This window comes from Canis lupus, chromosome 1 (genome assembly GCF_003254725.2).
Source record: "Canis lupus dingo isolate Sandy chromosome 1, ASM325472v2, whole genome shotgun sequence".
NCBI lineage: Eukaryota > Metazoa > Chordata > Mammalia > Carnivora > Canidae > Canis > Canis lupus.
In genome coordinates this window covers 4711601-4724681 of record NC_064243.1, presented here as the reverse complement: position 1 = coordinate 4724681, position 13081 = coordinate 4711601, and the positions used below count along the sequence as shown (strand labels likewise).

The following is a 13081-nucleotide window of genomic DNA, read 5'->3' as shown; positions in this document are numbered from 1 at the left end:
CCAAAGGGGAGGGCAGAGGGGGGAGGCTGGGGTCTCAGGCACGTCCCATGTTTACAGGCAAGGTAAGGAAGGGCCGCTCAGAGACAGAAGCAGAGGGGCCAGAAGGATTTGCAGGAAGACCGGAGAGATGGGCTGAGGTTCCCAGGCAGAGAGAGTGGCTAACAGTATCTAAGTGTGATTGCTAGGGCCTCTGTGTCATTTATCACAGCATGGCTTATGAGTTTCTTTTGAACGTCCTCTACCTTCAGGAGCGGACGGGAGAAACCCACAATAATACCACACAAGATTGTAGAGAGTCCTTAAAATATATATATATATATATATATATATATATATATATATATATTAAGATTTATTTATTTGAAAGAGAGAGAGAAAGAAAAAAACCGGGGCCAGGAAGAACGGAGGGAGAGGGAGAGATAACCTTGAAGCAGACACCTTGCTGAGCACACAGCAAGCCATGGGGCTTGATCCCAGGATCCAGAGATCACTATTGGAGCTGAAATCAACAGTTGGCCACTTAACCGACTTAGCCACCCAGGTGCCCCCAAATATTTTTTTTCCTAATAAACTGGTTGATCATACAAAAAAGTTTTATTTTGTTTTGAACTGCTTCACACTAATCTCTCTTATTGCCCTTACCACCTAGGGTATAGAGTGCCGACTTCTCTTCTCAGGAAGAGAGCCAGTAGGAAAGATTGCATGGCAGGGAAAACCTAAAAGAGAAACTTGGTGCTAAAAGACAAACTTGTTTACTTGATTCCTGTCTTATTGAAATTATTTTTAAGATTTTATTTATGTATTCATGAGAGAGGCAGAGACACAGGCAGAGGGGGAAGCAGGCTCCCTGCAGGGAACCCGACATGGAACTTGATCCCAGGACCCCGGGCTCCCACCCTGAGCTGAAGGCAGATGCTCAACCACTCAGCCCCCCAGGCATCCCTTATTGAAATTCTTAAGCATTGAAAATGAAGCATTTTGGTGGAGATATAGCAAAAAATATATTTCCTGTTCTACTACTTTTGTTATTTTAGTCCAAATGGCTGGAAGCAGCTGTGTCAGATAAAGTAAGCTTTCTTGAAGTATTTGGAAGGTTAGAAGTCCCAAATCTGGTGTTTATTTTTGCTGTCTCTCCCCTGTGGCCCACTCCAGGCATCCTCTCTTCTTGCCTCCCTGCTGCTGCTCGAGGGAGGCATGTTCTCTCCATCCTCACCACCTGCCGGGCTGTTGGAGAAGGTCTTCCAGTACATTGATCTCCACCAGGATGAGTTCGTACAGGTAGGAGAAATGGTACACGCAAAATGCTTGCATGACAGATCCTTTGGGTATCTCGGTAAACGAAGCCTTATTTGCGGGGAGGTGTGGATTTCTTTTCTTTTTTTTTTTTGCCTGAAAACTTAAGTCCATTTAAAATGCCTGTGGCTCCTCAGTGAGTTAAACGAGTAAATATTTGTCAGATTGAGGGAAGAGATCCTCTGCAGCCTTTCCTCCTAGAGAAGGCCTTCCTAGCGTGTTGGTCAGACTGTCTGAGCAGTGATGATGCCCGAGGAGCCCACACTGGCCCTGGACCGTCCTCAGAACGCCCATTCCCCCTCTAGAGGGGCCTTTGATGAGGTCCCTTCCTGCAAGGCCTGCTGAGACACCGCCCACCCCCAGGACACCCTCCCAGAGCCATTCCACCTGCCTACAGCCGGCTTCAGGTCCAGAGTTCTGCCAAGTTCAATGTCAACGCTGTTAGGTAGCCCTTGCGCAACACACACTTTGTCTCCTCCCTTGTAATCCTCTAACTCACTACATGGCAAACTGCACATGGTGCACATGGTGCACATCCTGGGGGAGAAGAGCTGGAGCCTGAGGGCGAAGACCAAGTGGAGAGGGAGGCTGGGAGCCAAGGGATGGGGGCAGGGAAGGACTGTAGCCACCGTCAGCCTGCAAGTCCCCTTCTCCTCCGCTGACCCTCTTGTCCCCGGGCACATGGTATGTCCACTGCAGCCTGGGGACTGTGTGACATGTCACGGAGTTTTGGACCCTGAGCCCCCATGCCCTGTGTGGCACACAGTTGGTGCTCAGTCTGTGCATACTGGATCAATCAGCCCCTTCTGGCAATATTCATGTGCGGACCACTGAGAAGAGTTCATGTCTCGCGCTCTCACACAGACATGAATGGCCAGGCCGCTGGTCCTACACTTGACCTTCACGGGATCTTTCCTGATACTCCTGAGCATATTTACTTGACATAATGCCTCCTGGGTTCTTGAAGCCCACGTGGGGACTCCACCCGTAGGTTGGAATTAGCAGTGGAGAGGGACAGTGTGCAGTGGAGATGTGTGAATTTGGGTCTTTGAGCCAAAACTCTTCTTTCTGCAACTTCCTCACATGTATCCAATCTGTTACCTTTAGGGATTCCTTGGCAGCATCTGCTCTGTAAATTCCAGCTTAAGAGTGTAAAAATCAGTACTCCTTAGGTTAAATTCATTTCTTCATAATAAAAACAAAAGTGCTACACCCAGCAAAGAGATCAAACTAAAATAAATTGGGGAATCCAAGATCAGTCACCCAAAGTATGTGTGGTTTTGTTATTTTTTAAATAGTTATTTATTTATTATTTATGATAGACAGAGAGAGAGAGAGAGAGAGAGAGAGAGAGACAGGCAGAGGGAGAAGCAGGCTCCATGCCAGGAGCCTGACGTGGGACTCGATCCCGGGACTCCAGGATCGCGCCCTGGGCCAAAGGCAGGTGCTAAACCGCTGAGCCACCCAGGGATCCCCAGTATGTGTGGTTTTTAATAAAAATGGTGGCTATCCCAATATGAACAACTCAAGCGCCAATAGTGGAATGTGATTGATGATTATTAATCTCCAATATTAGTTGGTGTTTATTGAGTGCCCAGTAGGGGTCAGGCATTGAGCTAAGTCTTATGCACATTGTCTTCTCTAATCCTCGTGGAAAAGAATGCTTGTTTTCTTTGATGGTTCCCCTCACTTTAGTGGCCAGATGTGTGTGTTTCCCACACATCAAGCAACTGTCTAGTTCTCTGGACACCAAAGGGGCACCCCACAGTGCAACTCCCTCTGACACCCCCTGCCTGGTGTGAGCATCACCCTCCTATCCTCAGCGTCAGTGGGGGATGCCAAGTCGCCTGTAGGTAGAGAGGCCCCTGGTTACTTACATATTCCAAATTGGCGCTCCCACGAACCCACTCAGGGCCTGTCATTTGCTACAGCAGCTCCAGAATTCAGGAAAACAATTATGTTTGGAGTTTGTTATGTAATTAAGGACATGATAAAGAGTAGATGTGAGCAGCCTGATGGAGAGGCATGCAAGGCAGGGTCTGGAAGCAGCTTTTGTCCCCCTGGAGTTGGGGCATGCCACCCTCCCAGGCTGCAGTCACCAACCTGGAAGATCTGTGAACCCCATACTTTCCGGGGTGCTTGTGGAAGCTTCATCATGGAGGCAAGATGATTATTAACTAACCTGCAGCTCCTCTTCCCTCCCCAGCGGATGCGGCGGGGGCAGGGAGCCCCCAGCTTCTAATCACAGCTTGGTCTTTCTGGTGAGGCAGCCCCCACCCCGGAGCCCACTAGAACTGCCCCATTAGAACACAATATGCTCCCGTCTCCCAGGAAGTTCCAGGGAGTTAGGAGCTCTGTGTCGGGAACCCAAGACAGAGACTGAATCTCTGAACAAAACATGCTCCTAGCACCCTTATCACATACGAAGTTAGAGGTCATAGGGGCTCTGGCCAAGAGCTCAGGACAAAGATCAACATGTGTATTTCTTGTCGTGTGACAGTATCACACTCACGGTAGCCTGCAGGTAGAGAGCACGGCCCTCCTCGTGCGTAGGAGGGAGCTGAGGCTACCAGCTTGAACACATGCAAATCCTACACCTCCAACGGGCAGAACCAGGTACAGGAGCCAAGGCCGCCTGCCTGCCTAGCCCTGGGGACACGGCCTCCTGGATTCGGGAGGTGCCAGACCTGCATGCAGAGGATGGTCGGGGGAGCCTGCAGCCCAGCTGAGGCCACTGTGTGGTTCCTAAAGTGAGTTTCGAGGACCAGAGGCCTCCAGGGCACTCGTGGGAGGCCCAGAGTCCTGCACTAGGGGCTGCCAGCCAGCTGCTCCCGGTTCCTAATGAAGCGGAAGTGGTGTGTCCAGCGAGGCACAGGCCCGGGTCCTGGAAGGCAAACTTCGACCCTGCCTGTCCTGCCCTATTCTTCCTTCTTAAGCAGACGTGTCTACCTCTGGTTCTTGACCACAGCAGCCCACCTGGCAGTTACTTTGGAATTGCGTGTTTGCCAACTCAGCCTCCAGCACAGGTGGGGAGCGCTGGGCACCTGGTACCTCCTGCCCTCGAGTCACGGCTCGGTGAGGTGTGTCCCACCTAGAGTGGACGCTGACCCCCCTCAGGCAAATCACCTTGTCACCTTTCCTTCCAGACGCTTAAGGAGTGGGTGGCTGTGGAGAGTGACTCGGTCCAGCCCCTGCCCCACCTGAGACAAGAACTCTTCAGGATGATGGCCCTGGCGGCAGAGCAGCTTCGGTGCCTGGGAGCCAGCGTGGACTCCGTGGACTCGGGTTTTCAGCAGGTGCCGGAAGCCCCCTCCCCGCAACGTGCTGTCGTTTCTGTGCATCGGCTGTGCCTTCCCTTGGGCGTGGCAAGACTGGGACCTGCTCCCATCTGATCGTCCACAGAAATGCCCCCATAATCTCGATTCCCAATAGGGCTAAAAAAAAAAATCTTGTCCCAGACAAGTCGGCATTACTGATTTCTCGTGGTGTCGGGGCAGAGGGGCAGGCGAGAGTGGGTGGAGTGGGCGAGCAGAGCCAACCTTTCAGAAAGACCCCCCCCTCTCATGTACTAGCCTCATCCTTCACATGTGGTTTAAATTTCTCCTAAACTGTCCGTCCCTTATGTTCACATGTACCTTTCTCAAAGGATCCAGTCTTTCATCAGAATCCCCGCTTATCGCTGTGTCCCGGTGATAAAGGGCAATCTTTTCATTTAAGCGCCGGTGGTGCCTCCTTCAGCACGGCTGAGTCTCCCCAGTGGCATGTGTTTTCCAGAACCATGTCCATCTAATTTAAGCCACCTAAGTCTGAATTCATATCAAAGAATGTGCTCAATTAAATTTACTGTTTGTCACTATGCATCCAAGGAAGCACTTTACTTTTAATTATCTATTATGTTTTAATTCAGTGTCTCATGGCACCCATTTTAGAGGTAAAGTGATGATTAAAAGAATTATGTAGGCACGACAAAAACCCAAGGGTAGAAACAGGACTCCTGGTGTCATGTCTGAATTTTCTGGGAGAACTAAACAACATTTTTTTTAATGTGATGTTTGGTTGATTTTTTCTTTTTTTATTTTGCAGCTGCCTGATGGTCAGACTCTCCCAATACCTCCCATCATCCTGGCTGAACTGGGGAACGATCCAAAGAAACCCACTGTGTGCTTCTATGGCCACTTGGATGTGCAGCCTGCTAGACGGGAAGATGGGTGGCTCACAGACCCTTACACACTGACAGAGGTGGATGGTCAGTGGTGCATCAGTGCTGGGTTCTTTGCAGATAAGGGACTCCCCACAAGGCTTAGGTATTGAAGATGTGACTCCTGTCCCCAGCTCCAGGACTTACCCTGTTTCTTGTTAAGAATGAACAGAATACTACCCGTTTCACAGTCCACCAGCTGTCCAACGAGGCTGGCTTTGTTCTCATTTGTGAGAGACCTATGCATACTTGATGCATGCCCCTGGGCGAATTGACTCCCATGATGGCAGTCCTTGGGAGGAAGAAGTTGTCTAGGTCACACATTTTCCTTTTTTAAAATACTAAATGTAATTATGTTTTTTTAAAGAAAAGAAGAAGAAAGGTTAATGGAGATACACTCATACCCTTTTTTTCATTCTTCTACTAATTATAAAATCTTGAAATGAGAGAGGCTATGTTACATGACATCCTGCAATAAATCCTCAGGTCTGTTTCAACGAACTTGGATAAAATAGCTAATTCCTGGTAAGGCCAAAGGGATATGCATATTTCAAATTAGTTTATATTATCTGATTAGCTGATGGCCATACTGTTTGTACATAAGAAATCAGACTTTGTGACCTTGGAGCAAGATTTGTGCCTGGAAAAATAGGAAGCACTATTAAAATGATTTCCATAAAACAACCTTTGTTTTTAACTCACTCAACTTGGCAGAGGTATCTGTGCTTTTCTAAAAATTCTTCCCTCATTTTTAAAGGAAAACTTTATGGACGAGGAGCAACAGACAACAAAGGCCCTGTTTTAGCATGGATTAATGCTGTGAGCACCTTCAGAGCCCTGGAGGAGGTAGGGAACCAGCCATGTTTGGGAAGGGATGATGTCGACAACAGTGACTGTGAGGACAATGATGATAATGACGATGTTGGTAGTGAAGGTGATGATGATGACAGTGATGACAATGATGATGGTGACAATAAAAGTGATGGATAATGACGATGGTATTGACAATGGAGGTGAGGATGATGATGATGACAATGACAATATGAAGGATGATGATGTCGGCAATGATAATGATGGTGATGAGGACAAAAACCATAATGATGATGATGTTGACAATGATGGTGAGGGCAGTGGTGACAACAACAATGATGATGGTGATAATTATGACAGTGATGATGAGGACAATGACAATCATGACAGTGATGATGACTAGGATGATGAGAATGACAACAATGTCAATGAAGGTGATGACAATGACTATGATGGCAATCATGGTGATCATAATGACAGTGAAGGTGATGGCAATGACAATGATGATGATGACAATGATGAAGATGACGACAACTTCCTTCTCTCCTTCTATTCCTCCTCCCTCCCTCCTCTCTCTCCATTTCTTCCTTCCTTCCTTCCTTCCTTCCTTCCTTCCTTCCTTCCTTCCTTCCTTCCTTCCTTCCAAGGAAGCAAGCAATATTTATAAGAAAGTTCCCATATAAAGGCCAAAATCTGCTTTGCTTTTTAACTTTCCACTCTGAAATGTACATAATCACAAACAAAGCATAAGAAATGTTCACTGCTGTCAGACAAATCAGTTGATCTCTCTGAGCCTCATTAACCTAATCTGTGAACTAGGAATAGTTATTTCTGCCTCAGGAACCTGGCATGGAGTAGGTAAGGTAACACATAGAGGAACCCCAGTGCCTGTGAGTGCGAGGCCCTTTATGTGGGTGGGCTTCTTCTTTTCTGGTGCCCACTGTTCTTCCATCTTCCCCTCTTCTCCTGTGTTGCTAACTGAGCACTTGAATACACCTCACACCACTGGGTTAGTTAACTAAGAGGCAGACACTTATTAATACCCATATTGCATAGATAGGGAGGTGAGTGGCCAAGAGGTAAAATGACTTGTACCAGGCCCCTTGTATGTCAGTGACAGAGAAGACACCAAAACTGAGGCCTGGCAGTTGGTCTGTCTTCCTCCCCCAACACATAGTGGTTACTGGTGTGTATTTCATTAATCACATTTTACCAGAAAATTTTTAAGCTTTCCAACTACTTCTCAGCAATTGTTTTCTAGTTAAATGTTAAATAGAGCTTTCAAATATTAATATATCAGAACTTTAGCTTCACTTCTTAAGACACATAGAAATAAATGTGTGCAAGGGATACATTTGAACAAATCATTATCCCAAAATGTCCTTAACCAACTGAATGACCGAAGGTCACTTACTTTCTAATATATAATCCTCTACTCATCCTGCCTTTGTTAATCTTTGGTGAGTCAATCCCACTCATTAAAACTAATTAGTATGTTTGTGCTATCGTTTATCTGAATAGAATTACTTCTAGAGTTCTCCTGTGTGTGTTTTATGCTCCAGGAAGACTTTGACCTTCCCTCTCAAAGATATGAAGTTATAAATTATAAAGATACAAAAAGATCAAAACCAAATGGGGGAAAGGCACATTGTAAAAATTTTAAAGGAGCTATTCTGTGCCCTAATATTAACCAGAGGAAAAACTCAAGTTCCATTTTGCTGTAAGATCAAAGCTTTGAATAAGTTAAAAGGCAGATAGAACTCAAAGCTGAAAAATAACAGATACTTGAAATAAAAATTATCCTGGGGCTTAAACATTAGACAGTCTTTCAAAGGAAAGAGCTCTCATTCATCATACTCAGAATTATGAGGACAGAAAAGAGATTTGTAATTGAATAACCTTTCTCGAAAGGTTCCTTCTGGGGAGAAGGAGGAAAGCGTCTGTCTCCGAGGAGGCCCAGCAGAGCTTCGCAGCGTGGGTATGGCTTTTCCTGCAGGAATTCTTCCCTGGAATCATCCTTTAGGGTCCACATGGAATCCAGCAGGGTCATGCTGGAGGCCAGACACTGGGTCTTCCCTTGTATTCTCCTTCACAGTCTTGGTTATAACTCCTTTGCTGTGAACGGAGCTGTGGGGAATGTGGACAACCCGTACATTGAATGTGTGTAATAATTAATGTATTTATGTCACATGCAAACTAATTCTGGATCTGAAAAAGATGAATGGGCAAGTCGTGCAATTTTTCTGACAGAATGGTTTGTCCTGTTGTTCATTTGATTCAGGATCTCCCTGTGAATATCAAATTCATCATTGAAGGGATGGAAGAAGCTGGTTCTGTTGCCCTGGAGGAACTGGTCAGAAAGGAAAAGGATCGGTTCTTTTCCAGTGTAGACTACATCGTAATTTCAGATAACCTGTGGCTCACCCAAAGGAAGCCAGCCCTCACTTACGGGACTCGAGGGAATAGTTACTTCAGGGTGGAGGTATTTGCAAGCCCCAGTAAGGTGGAGGGAGGAGTCCATCCTGGGATCTCGGCAGGAAGAGAGAAAGCTTTTGGGAGAGCAGAGTTCTGACCTGGAGACATGGCCCTGGGGCCCACAGGTCTCGGGACTGGGGGATTCCAGAAGCTTCCCACACCCAGGGGCCGTTCTAGGATTCAGGGATCTGTGACTCAAACACCAGAAGGCTGAGGAGGCATGGCTGTGGAGTTTGGGGGTGAAAAGAGCAGTGCATGGGGGTGAGGACACTGCCTGGTCAGGGGCTGGGCTGTGGTGCCCTGGGGAGGAGCTCTAGATGCACAGATAGTTGCGGGAGGGGCAGGGGTGCTTCTTCCCGAGCCTCTTCTGTGCAGGTGCACAATGGCTTTGCAGAGAGAAGACTTCCAGAACATTCGTCTGTCTTGCTGTAGTTGGCCTCTGGGTGTTCCACTGAGTAGGAAGTTTGCTTACCTGCCGAGGAGCGATTGCTGGAAGTGGTCTCCATGCAGAATGGGTGGGAGGGCAGATTGGAGCACGATCAAGTGTCAGGCGGGATTCAGGGTGTAGAGTCCCCGTGCCTATGCAGTTGGGTGATCCTTAGCAGCTATGCTCAGTAGCCAGAGATGGACAAGCAGGCGGGGTTGCTGCAGGGTTGACTGAGGTCATTCTATGGGAAGTGAGGGAAGAAGTAGGAAAAAGTGAAGCACAGTACTGACACAGACAGGTTGAAGCAATGAACAATGTGGGGTCAGGGGAGACAGGAGGACAACATGGGGGGAATTTGGGATGGGTCAAGTGAGGCCAAGAGCAGGTGGGGTGCAGGAAGTGACAAGAGAATGGGTGAAGGGGGATGAAGTTGGGAGTAGAAGGTGGGATAAGGCAGCTTAAGGTTTCAGAGGCGGGGCTCTGCAAACCCCAAAGTGCTTTAGTTAGTATGACCGCCCAGTGAAACAAAGGTCTTAAGCTGAAGTGACTGAACAGGCGATCCATCTGGCAGTGCTTTAGAGATGGCCTGGAGCTGGTGGGGGACCAGCCAGGAGGAAAGACAGAAGGAAGAAACCAAAGGGACAATTTAAACAAAACTCGTTAGGAATTGGTAGTGTACTGGATAAGGTGTGCACAGAAGTCAAAGATCATTTTAAGGTGACAGATTTATAGGACTGGGGTCATTTCTTATTTTGGAAGTGGGCCGGCTGGTAGGGAGTAATCATAGGAGAAGATGCTGAATTCCCTCCTACATCCATTGAATTTCAGACATTGGGAGCATAGCAAAGTATTATGCACCGCCAGCAGCCAAAATCTTTAGGTCAAGTGAGTAGGTGAAAGGTCAGCCCTACAGGGATGAGTGTGTGTGGTGTGGAGACAGTAACTGAAATCCAGGGAGGCAGTTCTTGAAGTTCTGTGTGTAGAGGAAGAATGAGCCAGGGCCTGAGCTCTGGGGTGGGAGGCTGGGAGAGTGGAGACAAGTGGAGACACCAATAGAATTATAAGAAAAGAATAAAGAGAAGATGGTTTCTGGGAGGAGGGTTGAGTGACAGAGGATGGGCTACCTGGACCACTCAGAGAGGGGACTGCTGGCCCCAGCAGTGTTGTCTTAGAGGAACAAATGGGTACAGAAATCAGTTTTGGGGATTCAGGAAAGAATGAGACTGAAGACATGGGAGGAGTAGATGCTCAAACTCGTGTGACTGGGAGGCACCCACCCAGTCCTGGGGGACAGTGCATGGGGCTGTGCGCCACCACGTGAACGCTATCACCAGAGCAACCACAGAGGTAAGTGCCTGCCTTTTCTTTCTCCTGTCCTATAGGTGAAGTGCCGAGATCAAGACTTTCATTCAGGAACCTTTGGTGGTATCCTCCATGAACCAATGGCTGACTTGGTTGCTCTTCTTGGTAATGTCTTATTTCATTTCACTTAAAAAAAAAAAAAAGATTTATTTATTTATTTGAGGGTTGGGATAGAGGCAGAGGAAGAGGGAGAGAGGATCTCAAGCAGACTCCCTGCTGAGTGTAGGGCCTGACATGGGCTTGGGGCTCCATCTCTTGACCCTGAGATCATGACCTGAGCTGAAACCACAATTCGGATGGCTTAACTAACTGAACCACCCAGGTGCCCCTTCATTTCACTTTTTAAGCGTCATGGAACCTACTAGAATGCATTTCTGTTTGACTCCATGCCACTCTCTTCCCTTGGCCTCCAAGCCAGTTCTGAATAAGGGTGGAGTAGAAGAAAAATCATAGTCTTAGCTTTCCCTCCTTTGGCTAAATGTTCCTTAGGTTTATTAGGTCCACATTACGTTTGCTGATGGACTGAAGCTCTTCCTCAGTCCACCCCATTTTCTTTTACTGGGTATTGTGATCTGGCCATACTCAGGGGCAGAGAGAGTCCTCTGGAGAAGCATCTGGAGGAAGCATCTGAAGCAAAGGCTCCAGAACCATTTGGCTTCTGTTTCCAGTTCTGTGGCCTCAAGTGGCACAGAGAGGCCATTGGTTTGCTCGTCTCTGTCTGCTCCTCACCTTCTGTGGTGTGCCCAGAGTTCACAGGCAGAAGTCATGTGTACGTGTATGCTTTTCTAGAGAGCCAGTTTGCCCACCCTGACCACCTCGATTCATCTTGTAGCTCTTGCTCGCATTTAGGCTGGATCCCAGGAGTGAAGGAAGCTGAGTCTTCGGGAGCCTCACTTGGAGTCCCTTTTACAGTCCTGGCAGGGACCCTGCACTTTTATGTTCATCATTTGGTGTTCTTTTTTTTTTTTTTTAAAGGTTCTCAGGGAAGCTTCAGCCCCACAATACTTGGATCTGTCTCCTTGGCATAAAGGGTACCTTTATGCAAATTTTACCACGTGCCCCTTTGGGGCAGACAGTGCCAAAAAAGGGCATCTATTAGCAAAAGTCTCTTGTCTTTCTATGTTGACACAGCTTTACCTCTGCCCCACTCGCTTGCATCCCTTTGGCCTTGGCAGTCTCTGACGGGGCAACTGGGCCACCTGTTGGGAGCTGTCCTCAGGGTCTTCAGAACCATCTTTAGTTGTAGAGCTTTGTGCTCCTTCATTCTCCAAAGTGAATAATGAAATCTGTGTGTCTACCTGTCGTGTGATCTAACTCTGCAATCTATCTTTCATTTATCTCCCATCTGCCTATTCTTTCCATCTACTTATCTACCATCAATTTCTTCCTTTGTGGCCTTCTAGTTTTCCTAAAATATAATTCTTGGGCAATATTTCCCATACTGGACAATTTCAAATGGAATAAAACAATCCATTTTCCTTCAAAGTGTTTAAAATGTTTCCAAAAGAATTCAGATAGCATACAACTCAATATTTTGAGGAGGAGGAGGGAAAGGGTTATGTTTCTGTTTTATCAGAACTAATTTTCTCTTCCCTAGGAATGGCATCATCAGATGTTTATGGTACATTTCAATTTCCCCCCAATAATGATTGCTGCGTTACATTCTCTTAGATGGTACGGTTTCACCCAGGCATGGAATTCCACTTAGTCCTGCAAATGCATATGGCTCTGCTAGGAAAAATCAGATTGGAATCATGAACAGAATGAAAAGCATATGGTTTCACTTTCTTTAATTTTTGAGACAAATCAAATAATCCATAACAAAGTGATTCTGGAATGGATCATCTATGTGGCTTTCATATGCTTTGTACAAAGACCTAAGGGCATGGGGTTGAGCTTCAGCACTGATGACAGGCAGTAGCGTCTTGGCTCCTGTGCCTTCCATCAGGGCCACTGCAGGTTAGGATGTCCTGGGAGAGCTGGGCCTGTGGGGTCCTCCTCCTGCATACTGGCAGGTGCCCTAAACATTAGTCAGGGAGCCTCCTGCTGCTGTGCGACCTTGTGCAACTTCCCAATCTCTCTGTCCCCTATTCCTCATCTGTAGATCCTGATAGCCAGGGTCACTAATAGGTTATACGTGTTTATTGAGTGCCAACCGTGTGAAAGGCGCGGGAGTCTCCAACCGGGAGACACAGTGAAGGGTGATGGTGGGGGTGCAGATACCCAGTTTGCACAGAGCCCTCAGCTCCTGGGCTTTTCTCTTTGAGGACATTCACCTTCCCTGAATGCTCCTAAAATCCACAAAGCAGGATTTGGGCCTGCTTTGATGGCCCCAAAGATCACTGGGCCCAGGGCACTCTTCTAAGCACCAACTACACCATAGTATTAAAATGTTAAATTCTGAGAGGACTCCTGGGGATCAGGATTACATTTGCTTCCTGTGTGCAGTTTTCAAAGGCACCACCCTCTGGGCCTCCTGTGCATTTCCGGGCTGGGCTCCTGGCCGAGGAGGAGGG

General features: G+C 47.3%; 1 protein-coding gene across 1 annotated transcript in view; it reads left to right on the top strand.

Moving 5' to 3' along the window:
- Positions 1–13081, top strand: part of CNDP1 (carnosine dipeptidase 1) — a 36366-nt gene that overhangs the window by 13322 nt on the left and 9963 nt on the right. Inside the window, exons 2-7 of the mRNA XM_025421994.3 lie at positions 1153–1278; positions 4440–4589; positions 5377–5539; positions 6249–6337; positions 8583–8783; positions 10586–10670. Coding sequence (XP_025277779.1) covers positions 1153–1278; positions 4440–4589; positions 5377–5539; positions 6249–6337; positions 8583–8783; positions 10586–10670 — 814 coding nt within the window. The remainder of the gene's footprint in view (positions 1–1152; positions 1279–4439; positions 4590–5376; positions 5540–6248; positions 6338–8582; positions 8784–10585; positions 10671–13081) is intronic.